General features: G+C 43.8%; 1 protein-coding gene across 3 annotated transcripts; it reads left to right on the top strand.

Moving 5' to 3' along the window:
- The first annotated feature begins 6,640 nt into the window (after positions 1-6,640).
- On the top strand, positions 6,641-16,939 carry LOC106584491 (tyrosine--tRNA ligase, mitochondrial). 3 transcript variants are annotated; one of them, XM_014169861.3, is made up of 6 exons: positions 6,641-7,068; positions 7,299-7,462; positions 9,615-9,785; positions 11,806-13,357; positions 14,502-14,631; positions 15,516-16,939. In XM_014169861.3, the coding sequence occupies exons 1-4, from the start codon at positions 6,929-6,931 to the stop codon at positions 11,874-11,876; spliced, it is 546 nt and encodes a 181-aa protein (XP_014025336.2). In that variant the 5' UTR covers positions 6,641-6,928; the 3' UTR covers positions 11,877-13,357; positions 14,502-14,631; positions 15,516-16,939. The 3 variants fall into 3 exon arrangements, with proteins under 3 accessions (XP_014025336.2, XP_014025337.1, XP_014025335.1); XM_014169862.3 differs by lacking the exons at positions 6,641-7,068; positions 7,299-7,462 and adding an exon at positions 7,470-9,292; XM_014169860.3 differs by lacking the exons at positions 6,641-7,068; positions 7,299-7,462; positions 9,615-9,785 and having other exon boundaries at positions 13,334-14,063.
- Positions 16,940-17,177: the final 238 nt, after the last annotated feature.

Genomic DNA, 17,177 nt, shown 5'->3' with positions numbered 1-17,177 from the left:
CAAGTTGAAAGTCACTGAGCTCTTCAGTAAGGCCAGTCTACTGCCAATGTTTGTCTATGGAGATTGAATGAGTGTATGCTCGATTGTATACACCTCTCTGCAACGGTTGTGGCTGAAATAGCCAAATCCACTCATTTGAAGGGATGTCCACATACTTTTGTATATACAGTTGAAGTCGGAAGTTTACATAGACCTTAGCCAAATACACTGCTCAAAAAAATAAAGGGAACACTAAAATAACACATCCTAGATCTGAATGAATGAAATAATCTTATTAAATACTTTTTTCTTTACATAGTTGAATGTGCTGACAACAAAATCACACAAAAATAATCAATGGAAATCCAATTTATCAACCCATGGAGGTCTGGATTTGGAGTCACACTCAAAATTAAAGTGGAAAACCACACTACAGGCTGATCCAACTTTGATGTAATTTCCTTAAAACAAGTCAAAATGAGGCTCAGTAGTGTGTGTGGCCTCCACGTGCCTGTATGACCTCCCTACAACGCCTGGGCATGCTCCTGATGAGGTGGCGGATGGTCTCCTGAGGGATCTCCTCCCAGACCTGGACGAAAGCATCTGCCAATTCCTGGACAGTCTGTGGTGCAACGTGGTGTTGGTGGATGGAGCGAGACATGATGTCCCAGATGTGCTCAATTGGATTCAGGTCTGGGGAACGGGCGGGCCAGTCCATAGCATCAATGCCTTCCTCTCGCAGGAACTGCTGACACACTCCAGCCACATGAGGTCTAGCATTGTCTTGCATTAGGAGGAACCCAGGGCCAACCGCACCAGCATATGGTCTCACAAGGGGTCTGAGGATCTCATCTCGGTACCTAATGGCAGTCAGGCTACCTCTGGCGAGCACATGGAGGGCTGTGCGGCCCCCCAAAAGAAATGCCACCCCACACCATGACTGACCCACCGCCAAACCGGTCATGTTGGAGGATGTTGCAGGCAACAGAACGTTCTCCACGGCGTCTCCAGACTCTGTCACATCTGTCACATGTGCTCAGTGTGAACCTGCTTTCATCTGTGAAGAGCACAGTGGCGAATGTGCCAATCTTGGTGTTCTCTGGCAAATGCCAAACGTCCTGCACGGTGTTGGGCTGTAAGCACAACCCCCACCTGTGGACGTCGGGCCCTCATACCACCCTCATGGAGTCTGTTTCTGACCGTTTGAGCAGACACATGCACATTTGTGGCCTGCTGGAAGTCATTTTGCAGGGCTCTGGCAGTGCTCCTCCTGCTCCTCCTTGCACAAAGGCGGAGGTAGCGGTCCTGCTGCTGGGTTGTTGCCCTCCTACGGCCTCCTCCACGTCTCCTGATGTACTGGCCTGTCTCCTGGTAGCGCCTCAAATGCTCTGGACACTACGCTGACAGACACAGCAAACCTTCTTGCCACAGCTCGCATTGATGTGCCATCCTGGATGAGCTGCACTACCTGAGCCACTTGTGTGGGTTGTAGACTACGTCTCATGCTACCACTAGAGTGAAAGCACCGCCAACATTCAAAAGTGACCAAAACATCAGCCAGGAAGCATAAGAACTGAGAAGTGGTCTGTGGTCACCACTCCTTTATTGGGGGTGTCTTGCTAATTGCCTATAATTTCCACCTGTTGTCTATACATTTGCACAACAGCATGTGAAATGTATTGTCAATCAGTGTTGCTTCCTAAGTGGACAGTTTGATTTCACAGAAGTGTGATTGACTTGGAGTTACATTGTGTTGTTTAAGTGTTCCCTTTATTTTTTTGACCAGTGTACATTTAAACTCAGTTTTTCACAATTCCTGACATTTAATCCTAGTAAAAATGCCCTGTCTTAGGTCAGTTAGGATCACCACTTTATTTTAAGAATGTGAAATGTCAGAATAATAGTAGAGAGAATTATTTATTTCAGCTTTTATTTCTTTTCATTTTCACATTCCCTGTGGGTCAGAAGTTTACATACACTCAATTAGTTTTTGATAGGATTGCCTTTAAATTGTTTAACTTGGGTCAAACGTTTCGGCTAGCCTTCCACAAGCTTCCCACAATAAGTTGGGTGAATTTTGGCCCATTCCTCTTGACAGGGCTGGTGTAACTGAGTCAGGTTTGTAGGCCTCCTTGCTCGCACACGCTTTTTCAGTTCTGCCCACAGATTTCCCATAGGATTGAGGTCAGGGCTTTGTGATGGTCACTCCAATACCTTGACTTTGTTGTCCTTAAGCCATTTTGCCACAACTTTGGAAATATGCTTGGGGTCAAATGGAAATGGAAGACCCATTTGGGACCAAGCTTTAACTTCCTGACTGATATCTTGAGATGTTGCTTCAATATATCCACGTAATTTTCCTCCCTCATGATGCCATCTATTTTGTGAAGTACACCAGTCCCTCCTGCAGCAAAGCACCCCCACAACATGATGCTGCCACCCCCGTGCTTCACGGTTGGGATGGTGTTCTTCGGCTTGCAAGCCTCCCAAATTTTCCTCCAAACATAACGATGGTCATTATGGCCAAACAGTTCTATTTTTGTTTCATCAGACCAGAGGACATTTCTCCAAAAATTACGATCTTTGTCCCCATGTGCAATTGCAAACCATAGTCTGTCTTTTTTATTGCGGTTTTGGAGCAGTGGCTTCTTCCTTGCTGAGCCGCCTTTCAGGTGATGTCGATATACAACTCGTTTTACTGTGGATATAGAAACTTTTGTACCTGTTTCCTCCAGTATCTTCACAAGGTCCTTTGCTGTTGTTCTAGGATTGATATGCACTTTTCGCACCAAAGCACTTTCATCTCTAGGAGACAGAACGCTTCTCCTTCCTGAGCGGTATGACGGCTGCGTGGTCCCATGGTGTTTATACTTGCGTACTATTGTTTTTACAGATGAACGTGTGTAACGGCTGTCGGGAGAGAGAGTAGACCAAGTAGACCACCCCCCCCAAGGTGCGGACTCCGACCGCAAAACCTGACTCTGAAGGGGAGGGTCCGGGTGGGCCTTCTTACGGCGGCGGCTCAGGTGCGGGACGTGGCCTCCGCTCCACCCTCGGCGTCGCCCACTTAGGTAGCGCCCCTGGCAACGCCGGAGGACTGGTGGGCGACCTTGGCTGCGCCCGGCTGGTGGGCGGTGATGGCTGCGCCCGGCTGGCGGGCGGCGATGGCTGCGTCGGACAGGCGGGCGGCTCCGGACAGGCGGGCGGCTCTGGCGGCTCCGGACACAGGAGAGACCAGGATGGGGAGACCCACTGGAGGCCTGGTCCATGGAGGAGGCACAGGTTTAACCAGGATGGGGAGACCCACTGGAGGCCTGGTCCGAGGAGGAGGCACAGGATAAACCGGGCTGTGGGGGAGCACTGGAGTTCTGGTACGTAGGCTCCTTACCCACACTCCAGGCTGAATGCCCACTTTGGCCCGGCACGGGCGGAGCGCAGGCATTGGGTGAACTGGGCCCTCCCAGCGCTCTGGGGACACAGTGCGCAGAGCCGGTGCAGGATAACCTGGACCGAAAAGGCACACCGGAGACCAGACGCACTGAGCTGGCACAACCCGTCCTGGCTCGATGCCTGCACTCACATGGCACTTGCGGGGGGCTGGCCTATAGCGCACCGGGCTATGAACGCGTACTGGGGACACCGTGCGCTTTACCGCATAACACGGTGTCTGACCAGTACTGCGCTGCCTCCTGTAAGCACGGGGAGTTGGCTCAGGTCTACCGCCTGACTCCGCCAATCTCCCCGTGTGCCCCCACCAAAGAAATTTGGGGGGCTGCCTCTCGTGTCTGTTGCGCTCCCTTTCCTCATACCAGCGCCTCTCAGCTATCGCTGCCTCGATCTCCCACTGCCTCGATCTCCCACTCCAAACTATAGTTTGGCAAGTTATCCGCCACAATTGTTGCAACTCCTATTACTAGCCTGTTCAACCTCTCTTTCGTATCGTCTGATATCCCCAAAGATTGGAAAGCTGCCGTGGTCATCCCCTCTTCAAAGGGGGAGACACTCTAGACCCAAACTGTTACAGACCTATATCCATCCTACCCTGCCTTTCTAAGGTATTCAAAAGCCAAGTTAACAAACATCTCACCGATCATTTCGAATCACACCGTACCTTCTCCGATATGCAATCTGGTTTCCGAGCTGGTCATGGGTGCACATTAGCCATGCTCATGGTCCTAAACAACATCACAACCACCATCGATAAAAGACAGTACTGTGCAGCCATGTTCATCGACCTGGCCAAGGCTTTCGTCTCTGTCAATCACCACATTCTTATCGGCAGACTCAACAGCCTTGGTTTCTCAAATGACTGCCTTGCCTGGTTCACCAACTACTTCTCAGACAGAGTTCAGGGTGTCAAATCGGAGGGCCTGTTGTCCAGACCTCTGGCAGTCTCTATGGGGGTGTCACAGGGTTCAATTCTTGGGCCGACTCTTTTCTCTGTATACATCAATGATGTCGCTCTTGCTGCTGGTGATTCTCTGATCCACCTCTACACAGACGATGCCATTATGTATACTTCTGGCCCCTCTTTGGACACTGTGTTAACTAACCTCCAGGTGAGCTTCAATGCCATACAACTCTCCTTCCGTGGCCTCCAACTCCTCTTAAATGCAAGTAAAACTAAATGCATGCTCTTCAACCGATCGCTGCCCGCACCTGCCCGCCCGTCCAGCATCACTACTCTGGACGATTCTGACTTAGAATATATGGACAATTACAAATACCTAGGTGTCTGGTTTGACTGTAAACTCTCCTTCCAGACTCACATTAAGCATCTCCAATCCCAAATTAAATCTAGAATCGGCTTCCTATTTCGCAACAAAGCATCCTTCACTCATGCTGCCAAACATACCCTCGTAAAATTGACTATCCTACCGATTCTTGACTTCGGCGGTCATTTACAAAATAGCCTCCAACACTCTACTCAGCAAATTGGATGCAGTCTATCACAGTGCCATCCGTTTTGTCACCAAAGCTCCACATACTACCTACCACTGCGACCTGTATGCTCTCGTTGGCTGGCCCTCGCTTCATATTCGTCGCCAAACCCACTGGCTCCAGGTCATCTATAAGTCTTTGCCAGGTAAAGCCCCGCCTTATCTCAGCTCACTGGTCACCATAGCAGCACCCACCCGTAGCACGCACTCCAGCAGGTATATTTCACTGGTTACCCCCAAAGCCATTTCCTCCTTTGGCCGCCTTTCCTTCCAGTTCTCTGCTGCCAATGACTGGAACGAATTGCAAAAATCACTGAAGCTGGAGACTCATATCTCCCTCACTAACTTTAAGCATCAGCTGTTAGAGCAGCTCACAGATCATTACACCTGTACATAGCCCATCTGTAAATAGCCCATCCAACTACCTCATCCCCATATTGTTATATTTTTTTCTGCTCCTTTGCACCCCAGTATCTCTACTTGCACATTCATCTTCTGCACATCTATTACTCCAGTGTTTAATTACTAAATTGTATTTACTTCACTACTACGGCCTATTTATTGCCTTACCTCCCTAATCTTACCTCATTTGCACACACTGTATATACATTTTTTCTATTGTGTTATTGACTGTATGTTTGTTTATTCCATGTGTAACTCTGTGTTGTTGTTTGTGTCGCACTGCTTTGCTTTATCTTGGCCAGGTCGCAGTTGTAAATGAGAACTTGTTCTCAACTGGTCTAACTGGTTAAATAAAGGTGAAATTAAAATTAACAAGACATTTGTGGAGTGGTTGAAAAACAAGTTTTAATGACTCCAACCTAAGTGTATGTAAACTTTCGACTTCAACTGTATAGTGTACGTTGTGTAACATTGCCTTGGTAGTTTCATAACTTGAATATTTTAATTCTTATAACAGGCCCTGATTCGTTATGGGGTGCTTAGCCCCTCCTAGCCTCCGTAATCAAACCCTGCACTTGCTGATCTGCACCGCAGGATTAAATTAAATTCTTCTCACTCTCTATATACATTGGTCAGCTACATTGTCAGCATGCATTTTATATCATTATAAACACCAAAAAAATGAATCCAATTCTAAGCAGGTAAGGGTTTGACTTTACTTTCCTTGGATTTTATCATTATTCCCACTTTCCAAGTTACACCAGATGTAAATTCGGGAGATTCATCCACACAATAAGTAACCAAAACATTTTTTATCGTCAACCTAAAAAGATAATAAGAGGATGATGTGACATTAAAATCACAAATAATAAGAAAAAGGTCACAGGTCAGGAGGAACAGGCAAGGTATGGTAAATTTACACAATACACTAGATGGCGCTATATTCTTACCGTCATACATCAGTCCCGTCTTTCATTTTCCTGTCCAGTGTGTCGCACAGTTTACGTTATGGCGGTGTCTATCAATACGTTTTGCTTGTACATCTCGACATGATTCTTGTATTATTTCGATAAACACACTACCATGTGTAACGTTAAGATACAGGTTTTATCGCTCTGCAACAGCCCAGAGTGGATGTATATTATCTCTAAATAAACGGGGCATTTTGAAGGACGGTTTCCCTGAAAAAGCAGCCCAACATCAACTTCCTCAGCTACTGCAGTCTTGGTGCCAGACCGGGTACTGCGGATTCGACCCCACGGCAGACAGCCTTCATGTGGGTAATTTACTCGCCATCATCGGGCTACTGAATTTTCAAAGCGCAGGACACACTGGCGTCGCTCTAATCGGTGGTGCAACAGCCCTGGTAGACGAGACCCAAGCGGGAAAACGAGCGAGAGAGAGCGTGCAGCGAATCTTCACCAACCATGAACTGACTTTCCACAACGACTCTAAGAAGTCTGGCACTGTAACCGTATTGAACAAGTTAACTTTGTACAAAGACTTGGAATGGTTGCTTTTCTGGCAGAAGTTGGCAGACATTTCCGAAAGGGGACCCTGCTCAGTAGGCATGCAGTGTCCAGTCCAGGTTGAAGAGTGCAGAAAGCATGAGCCTTACTGAATTCTCTTACCAGCTGTTTCAAGCCTGTGACTTCTACCACCTGAACCAGAATCACAGCTGTAAGATCCAGCTTGGAGGGACAGACCAACTGGGCAACCGGATGTCTGGGCACAAGTTCATACACAAGTAATGTTGCGTCATTCATTGGACACACACACACATTTACAAATATATGACAAATTTTTAACATCTAATGGATGCATCAGACACTAAAGTGATGCATCATGCCCATAAATAACCTACAATAATAATAATAATAATACAAATTAATATAATAAACATGCACATACTTGCCTCAACATTAACTGACCGGTGATGGTCTCTGATGTCCATTGTAACCCATTTCTCCATGACAGGGTGACTGGACAGGAGGTGTATGGGCTGACCATCCCACTGGTGGCCAGCTCTGTGTTGGACAAACTGGTGAAGACGGCAGGCAAGGCAGTGTGGCTGAACAGGGTCAAGACGTCTCCGTTTGACCTTTATCAGTTCTTCCTCAGTCTGTCAGGAGTGTGGAATGGTAGGTGGCTGGAGACCACGGTTGCCAGGCGGCCCATGACAAGCTAGGATCTCAGCACAATGACCAATCAAAACCTACCCACTTGGCTAAAACTAGCCCCCCAAAAATGTTCATAGGAAGAGAGTAGTTGCCACATGAGGGAGAAGTATGTAGCTAGCTAGTGCTGTTAGTTGTTCTCACATCACTTGTCATTACATGTGTGTGTGTGCTGGTGCTGCTCTCCTCTCACTCACTCAGCTGCCTGTGGCCTGCAACACTCTCAACTCACATCCTTCCAGCCCTCCCCACCATTCACTCAGCTGCCTGTGGCCTGCAACACTCTCAACTCACACCCTTCCAGCCCTCCCCACCACTCACTCAGCTGCCTGTGGCCTGCAACACTCTCAACTCACACCCTTCCAGCCCTCCCCACCACTCACTCAGCAACAGCCTGCCTCACAGCCTGATAGTCTGCAGCGCAGGTCACAGTGAAATCAATCATGTTTTTTTAAGAGAAATGCCATGGCAGCTGCGGTGCAATTTCGAAGTAGCCCAAAAAAACGCAACTAATACATTTTGACCCGCAACATCTTTTTTAAAGTAGCCAAATTTTGCGGGAAACATGCGGACATGGAAACCCTGCTGGAGAATCCAGTGGAACTGGTCCTGCTTATCAGAGCCTTCTATTTAGAACTAAACAGAGGGGTGTTCTAGGAAGCAGGTTTGAGGAGTTAGCGAGGTAACTTTGGTCGACTCTGAGTACAATTCGGGAAATCCGGTCATACGAAAGTGACTCACCTTTTAGCCAGCAAAATTTCTATGGCATCAAATCCTGCAGAACTAACCTCCTCCGGGGCTGGCTAACTCCACTTAACCTGAATGAAATTACTTTTCCGGAGTTGAGGACCAATGAAATCAGATTCCCTCTCTTGCAAAGATTGCGTCGTCATCCCCTACAGGATTAAGTGCTTTGCTTAAGGGCATAGGGTTAGATTTTTTGGCTCTGGTATTCAAACTAGCGACCTTTCTGTTACTGGTCCAATGCTCTAACCTGGAGGATGCCTGCCGCTCATCTAGGATCAGATCTATGATTTAAAAGGCCAACTAGATCCGCACACCTCTTAGGTTGATGAATTAGACTGTGATATCATTTTCTGGTGTACAGCCTGAAACTAAGTAGCAGAAAGTTTCCTTAACAAGCCAGAATGTTCAATAGAATTACACTACACTCTTAACAGTTTGCTTGGTTCTTCAGTGGGTCGAATTATCCACAAAGTATTATTTACCTGCACTGCTGAATACATTTCTATCACATTCACGTCATTTAGCAGACACTCTTATCCAGAGCCACTTACAATAGAGTGCATGCATTTTCATACTCTTTAATACTGGTCCCACATGGGAATCGAACCCACAATCCTGGCGTTGCAAGCACAGTGCTATACCAACTGAGCCACACAGGACTCAGTTGGTAGAGGATGCAAGACTTCGGTCAGTATGCATGCACGGGCAAACACATTTAGCTTGCCACACACCGTCCTGTCATCTTTTGTGACAGACGAGGGGCGTTTTAGGTTATTTTCCTTTGTAAATGTGCAAACCTACTATGAGACACTTTGTGAACATGGGACCTGATATTAGTACCTGAGTTTAGCCTATCCATGGTGATGTTGGAGACTGAGTCAGTGGTGGTTGTGCTACCTGCCGGTATCTGAAGCTGTTCACCTTCCTACCCCTGGCCGAGGTGGAGCGGGTGATGGAGCAGCAGAGACAGGAGCCAGGCAAACGGGCCGCACACAAACCTCTCGCCGCCGAAGTCACCAAACTGGTCCACGGCAATGAGGGCAAAAGGTGCTGTGTGTGTGTGTGTGTGTGTGTGTGTGTGTGTGTGTGTGTGTGTGTGTGTGTGTGGATGCTCACACGCACAACAAGGCCTAAGTAACTTCAGACTAATGGATTGAATTGACCCCTTCACAAAGTCAAGATTATAAATTGCCTTGGGATTGATCTGATGAAAATTTGGTAGTGAAAGTGTGCATCTTGACAAATGCATGAAGAATGATGCAATAGATAATTAGTCAGATAAAGACTGTGCGTATGTCATTTTGGTGTCATTAATGAGGTGTCGCCTGGTACAATTAGTAATGCTGTGTGTGCGTGTGTTTCTCTCCAGGTGCATCAATGCCCGGTACCACAGTAACCTTCAGGCCCTGGAGCAGATGCGTGATGCTGAGCTGCAGGAGCTCTTCAGAGATGCCCCGTTCCATGAGCTGCTGCTGGAGCCAGGGACCACAATACTGGATGCCTGCCGCAGGGCAGAGGACATCCCTCAGGGGCCCAAAGGGTAGGGCTCTCCCTTTATATTCCTCTGTTCCTTATCATCCCTGACATGACTACCTCACACGGAAGGTCATACGCTCACTCTATTTCACCACTCCCACCCCATTGGCTTTTTCACACTTTCTCTATATTTCTCCTTTCCTCTAATTTCTCTTTTTATTGCTTTCCATGTTTGTTTCTTTCATTCCCTGTACTTTTCTCTCAAATCTGTCTTGACTTTAAAACATACAGTGCATTCGCAAACTATTCAGACCCCTTCACTTTTTCCACATTTTGTTACATTACAGCCTTATTCTAAAAATGATTAAATTGTTTTTTCCCCCCCTCATCAATCTGAGGTTCTGAGAGCTCTGGAGCAGGATTTCATCAAGGATCTGTCTGTACTTTCCCCCGTTCATCTTTCCCTCGATCCTGACTAGTCTCCCAGTCCCTGCCACTGAAAAACATCCCCACAGCATGATGCTGCCACCATGCTTCACCGTAGGGATGGTGCCAGGTTTCCTCCAGATGTGACACTTGGCATTCAGGCCAAAGAGTTCAATCTTTTTTCTCATGGTCTGAGAGTACTTTAGGTGCCTTTTGGCAAACTCCAAGCAGGCTGTCATGTGCCTTTTACTGAGGAATGGCTTCTGTCTGGCCACTCAACCATAAATATCTGATTAGTGGAGTGCTGCAGAGATGGTTGTCCTTCTGGAAGGTTCTCCCATCTCTACAGAGAAACTCTGGAGCTCTGTCAGAGTGACCATCGGGTTCTTGGTCACCTCCCTGACCAAGGCCTTTCTCCCCTGATTGCTCAGTTTGGCCAGGCAGCCAGCTCTAGGAAGAGTCTTGGTGGTTACACACTTCTTCCATTTAAGAATGATGGAGGCCACTGTGTTCTTGCTGCAGAATTGTTTTTGGTACCCTTCCCCAGATCTGTGCCTCGACACAATCCTGTCTAGGACCTCTTCACACAATTCCTTCAACCTCATGGCTGGGTTTTTACACTGTCAACTGTGGGACCTTTCTATAGACAGCTGTGTGCCTTTCCAAATCATGTCCAATCAATTGAATTTATCACAGGTGGGTTCCAAGTTGTAGAAACATCTCAAGGATGATCAATGGAAACAGGATGCACCTGAGCTCAATTTATAGTCTCATAGCAAAGGTTCTGATTACTTATGTCAGACTTTTATTATTATTATTTCGGGCGGCAGGCAGCCTAGTCTGAGCGTTGGACTAGTAACCGAAAGGTTGCAAGATCTAATCCCCGAGCTGACAAGGTAAAAATCTGTCGTTCTGCCCCTGAACAAGGCAGTTAACCCACTGTTCCTAGGCCGTCATTGAAAATAAGAATTTGTTCTTTACTGACTTGCCTAGTGAAATAAATTATGTTTATTATTTTGAATAAATTAGTAACAATTTCAAAAAACCTGTTTTCGCTTTGTCATTACTGGGTATTGTGTGTAGATTGAGGATTTTTTTTAAATTTAATACATTTTTGAATAAGGCTGTAACGTATCAAAATGTGTTAACTGTTTTTCTGTGATGTTGTCTCTGTGTTGTTGTCTCTGGGTTGTTGTGTTGTCTCTGTGTTGTGATGTCTCCTGTGATGTGTTGTGTTGTTTTCTTTGTTATGTTGCCTCTGTGAGTTGGGATGTCTCTGATGTGTTGGGATGTCTCTGTGATGTGTTGTGATGTCTTTGTGTTGTCTCTGTGATGTGTTGTGATGTCTTTGTGTTGTCTCTGTGATGTGTTGTGATGTCTTTGTGTTGTCGCTGTGATGTGTTGTGATGTCTTTATGATGTCTCTGTGATGTGTTGTGATGTCTTTATGTTGTCTCTGTGATGTGTTGTGATGTCTTTATGTTGTCTCTGTGATGTGTTGTGATGTCTTTATGTTGTCTCTGTGATGTGTTGGGATGTCTTTATGATGTCTCTGTGATGTGTTGTGATGTCTTTATGTTGTCTCTGTAATGTGTTGTGACGTCTTTATGTTGTCTCTGTGATGTCTTTGTGTTGTCTCTGTGATGTGTTGTGCTGCAGGTGTCACATGGTTTCAGAAGGAGCGGTATGGATCAACCACAGTAAGACAGACAGCCCAGAACAGGTACTGACCCCCGGCCAGCACATCCTGGCCAATGGACTGTCTCTCCTCAGAGTGGGAAAAAAGAACTTCCACATCATCAGGTGGCTCAATCTGTGAGCGGGGCTGGGACCTTATCACTTCTATGCACTGTCTGTGTACTGGAGGTAGGACAGCAAGCAGGGAGGCTTAGGTGAAGAGAGCTGGATATTGGAAATAGACCTGTATTGTTTCAATATATCCCTGCTGATATCTAGGAGAGGATTTAGTGCACTATATATGTGTGGATTCAATGATACTGTAATATATAAAATATATTTGGTGAAAGGCTTTTGTCTTGTTAGTTGTATGTTACGTACTGTGTATGTGAACGGTTTTATTTTTGTGATCGTTAGATATTAGATAACCGATTTGCCTAGTACCTAATTTCACAACAAGGGGTCAGTGCAGTCTTCCCTTTAAATGAGAAGTGAGTAAAAGCTCCTTCAGACACCCTGTAGCAAAGCTTGACTATAAGACCCTAGTTACATCCAAAAATTACATTTACATTGCAAAATATCTTACAGCTAAAATAGATGAATATTTTGACATTTTAAAAAGGGCAATAGCAATAGGTAATTAAAAACAGGTGGACAAGATGTGTAGGTTTGTCACATTTAGATATGGGTGAAATAAAAAATGATTCACTCTTACTATAATCGTTCTATTGCAAATGGCCAATGAGTTATAATTTATTTAAGTAGTTATTAATTGATGGTTTGATAATTAATTGTAAATTGTCTAATTGCGTTATCCTGCAGAAAATATTGTTTTCCCAATGAGAAATGCTTGCCACTACTCGAATACCATCCCTCCTTTTGCTGGGGTGTACACTGGTGACCTTGACTGAGCTCAGATAAGTCAATATTCACATCTGTTTAATGGAGAGAAATAAATGGTTACCACCATGTAAAATAATTAAAATGTTAAGATTTGATTAGCTTTTTAGAATGTTTGACAGATTCATGACAATGACAACCTACTCCAAGAGACAAAATGCTTCAGACTGGCTTGTGTATTTTCAAATGTTTCAAATCATTAAGGTGGTATTACAATTCCACATTTATTGAAAAACTATTATAATTCTCAAATAAAATTAGATATAAACTGTATATTTATTGTTCTATTTTGGTGCTAAAGATCGAGACCATTGACATTAAAATATTTTCTCAACATAAACAAATGAATAATGCATACATTAAGTTTCCTTATAATGGCCCTTTATTTATTTACATCCATAGCTAAAATGTTAAATTCTTATAGTGATTATGGCTACAGCCGTTACAAGGTAACATGTATAGAAATGTGACAATGTTGCAAAGCCTTTGTAACGTGCATGATCGCCTTAAGAGAATTGGGCGGGCCTACGTTTTTTTAACCAATGAATTCCCTTCTTCGTTTTAAATAGCTCTGTGTCAATCAGTTTTTCCCCCAGTCAGCTTCCCCTCAATCGCCATATTGGGTACTGAAAAGGTTTGTCTGTTATTTCTTCTCTCTTACTACGAGAATAAATTGACAGGAGTGGCTTCAGTTACTGCACATTGTTTTGATGATCTGACTACTTTAGCTCGCATTGCCGTATTGGAGATTACCGTTTCTATCCAGACCTATGCATGGCATAAAAGTGTTGATCATTCGTTTTACGCTTGTTTTGGATCGCGGTGAGAAAGGAGGAAATACGATTTTTTTAAGTGTTCTATTTGGACGTTAATTGATTCTCCGAAAATGTCAGATGTTCGACTTTCAAATGGGAGCCCGACGTTGGAAAGGACGGATGCTCGGTTGTCGGATCACCCCAAACCGTCAGCCTGCAGAATCATTTTCGGCTCGCCGGATCGCGAAGAGTTAAGGCGGGATTTAAAGGGACATTTGCAGGAGATGGAAGCGGCGGCCTCAGCGAAGTGGAACTTCGATTTTTCAAGTCACACACCTCTATCGAACGGGAGATTCAAATGGGAATTAATGGATTGTAAAGACATTCCAAATTTCTACACCAGAACGCAACAATCAGTGAAAGACGTTTGCCCCTCTGGGAATAACAATATGGATCTAAATGGGAATCATAGTTGTGTGGTGGTGACTCCCCGGCAGCCCACTGACAACACCGAGAGGTCAGAGAGCCAAATGGAGAGTAAAGAGCAATGCACCGGGCGGAGAAAAAGACCCGCCTGCTATGAATGTAGGCCTACGCCTTTATGAATGATGTAAATTATAGATACTCATCAGTCTGGCTACTTTGTCTTTCTGCCTACTGTTTGACGTGCTGGCCTATTCAGCTAAGTCATTTGTATTAGCCAGGCTCGACGTAACATTGTAGAAGACTTGGCCTAGTTAACAAATAGATGGGCTCACTTATCAGTTATTCTAAAGAAAGGCGTTATAACAATTCTAATCGTTTTCATTAATGTTTTCAGTAAGCAATACCGGTAGTCTATGACTACCTGCTAGTCAAGTTGTAAAGATAAGACCTGATAGGCAAATCACTATAGATAGGGAAATGTAACGGCCTAAATTGCCTTACTCATTTAAATAATGTAGAGTAGACTATTAGCAATACTTAATTTTCGAGAATAACATTTTGACCTATATTCTGAAAAAAATTGTCTTTCTCTTCCAGACCCCTCGTCCCAAAATAAAAGGTCACACAGTAGTTCGAATGAAGTTACTCCTTGCCCAGGCTTGACGCATTCAGTAGAAAAAACACCCAGGAAAGCCAGTCCCAGGACTCAAACGTGAAGATGACAAAGGTGAGATAGTTATCTGCTACTTTAGTCTGGCTTTAGTGAGAGATGTTATACTGTTGTGGACTTATTTTCCCAACTAACCCAATATGTTTTATTGCCTACATAAAGCAGTGTGTGTAAACTGTTAGGTTCGGTAAAGCGGAACACATCACGTTGGTATTCCTGTAAGCATTTCAGACGTGCTGTTTTAAATGTGTTGAGCAGTTGTGATTTTTCCCACGTTGTAACCTATGCGCAATTGCCAACTAAGTAGCTATTCGTTTTCTTGAAGCTCGAAATGTGTGCTTAACTATATCGTTGTGATGTTCAGTGCGGTCTAGTAAAGGATTTAAAGTCCAAAAGACTACACAAAATATAGGCGACATTACTACTGCCACGGCGCGGTTCATTTTCCGACGAAACTGTAAACAAGTCCTCAGAACAACACTATAGTAACACGTCAGCAACCACTGCCCTCGTGAGGGAGAAGGGGCCGGTCTCCTCAGCAGTGCACTATGCACGCTAGTCCCCTCTCAAAACATCTGGCCGTTCTAGTGAATGAAAGCACAGTATGCACGTTTTTGAATAGGCCTAAATGTTTACTCTAACTTGCAATGAAGTGTGTGTGTGTGTGTGTGTGTGGCTATGGAGAGAATTTATCATTTGGAAAATGAAAGTATTCTGCTGCTTTGAATGAGTCCATAGGATGTCTTTGACCTCAGTAGATTACTAGCATTAGCCTGTTCTTAGCATTGTTTTGTCATGTCAAAACTATTACATGTTGCCACATCTATGTTTGTCTGCAAAAAGAAGTGGCCAGGAATGGTTTTGATGCATTTGTATGTGGTCATGTTTACTGGTGTAAATTAGCATTGGTCTCACAACTTTGTTTTTATTTCTCTCTGCAGAGCTGAAAATGTATTTCCCCTTTTTGTCATGGAAACCTAAGTGTTCGGTGATTTTGAAGAGGAACTACAAAGAAAACGAAACATATCAATTCTCCCTAAGGATGGGGACGCTGTGCAAGCACTGAATATAAACACTAAAGTTCTGGCACTCATAAAGTTACTGCCTCTAAAAGCAGTCGATGTAGCAGTGTGCAATTAGGTTTTATTTCCTTTTTTGCTTCTTTTTTTTATTTTTTTTATTTTTTTTTACTACCTGTGTATATATTTATTTTCATATGTAGCACATAAAACATTATGATTGGGGAGAAGAAAAAAAACGATGTAAAAGGCATGAATTTGACTTGAAGAATTGCAGTGTAGTTTTGTTTCCAAAATGCTGTTTATAAATCCTGATCCATTTAAAAAATGATTGGATTAAATAATTGTTCCTCATCAAAGTATCCTCATAGGTCATCTGTATGTAGGGAGAGATTGATGGTACATAATGTGTAGCCTTGTTTTTTGGGGGTCATTTAAGTGTCACACAACGTGGGTTCTCAGCCACCCCACGAAAACAATGCCTCAAATAATGATACATTTCTGTTATGACTAAAAAAGTAATATGTGAAGTCAGCCAATATTTATTGTATTTTGTTGAAAATCTGTAGGCCTATGCCGGTCACTTAAATTCTGGAATATTTTGTTTTTTTTACAAGTCTTCCTCTTCACCATTTTTTTGAAAGTGTAGCTAATTTATTTTTCTGAAGTGGTGTAGGGTACTAATTTGCTGAAGGATAAAGTATCTGTTAACTGTACTGGTAGTATTAATCAACTTCATCCTCTCCCTGACATACTCGTGTCTTTCAGTTTAACGGTTCTTAATATTTTTTTAAACGTTTAGGCCTTTTTATGTTTGAAATGTCCTACAATACCAAATACATGGTTGCTTCAATACGTCTGTGTCGACGCTTTCACCATCAGGTGGCCTTGGCATTGTACTCCTGTTTGATACAGAAAGATCATTTAATTTGTTAATCTCCCCCTTCTCCCAGACATTGTTAGTGCAGATCATGCAAATGTAGCTTCTAAAATAACTTTAATTTCACCCATTTTACAATCAGTCTTTGTTCAGAGGCTAAGAATTGTCTCAAAGTAGTCACTCTGCCCGTGTAAATCTATTAAGTGTACATAACTTTGTAAAAACACTGAGAAATTATACTAACTTATTTATGTCAAGCTTTTTTTATGTAGAATAAAATGGGGTTTTGATCAAGGTTATCCAAAGTGGCATTTACATATATTTTTTTTGTAAGCATATTTTTTGGTAGTTTTTATTTTATCAAAAAAGGTTGCAACCTGAGCCTGATTTAAAATATTTGATGTGCATTTTTCAATGTGTGATTTAAGATGTGTTGCAATCAATTAAAACAGAAGATAAATCGTTATCTGATTTGTTGGTCATGTTTGCACTGTTGAAAGGAACCTCTTCAGCCTGCACACGGTCACACTCTTTCTCTCAGCGAGTATACAGCATAACGATTTTAATGTATTTCCATTACGCTAATAAATAATCCATATCCGTGTCCTTCATAACTTGATGTTTCATACTATAAATTGCACAGAGAAACTGCATGTGCCCTCATGGAGCGGGAGGAATCGCATATGAGGTATAATGTTCCTATA

This window comes from Salmo salar, chromosome 23, assembly GCF_965601325.2.
Source record: "Salmo salar chromosome 23, fSalSal1, whole genome shotgun sequence".
Lineage (NCBI taxonomy): Eukaryota > Metazoa > Chordata > Actinopteri > Salmoniformes > Salmonidae > Salmo > Salmo salar.
Note: the sequence above shows the minus strand (reverse complement) of the source record. Positions and strands in the feature narration are given on the sequence as shown.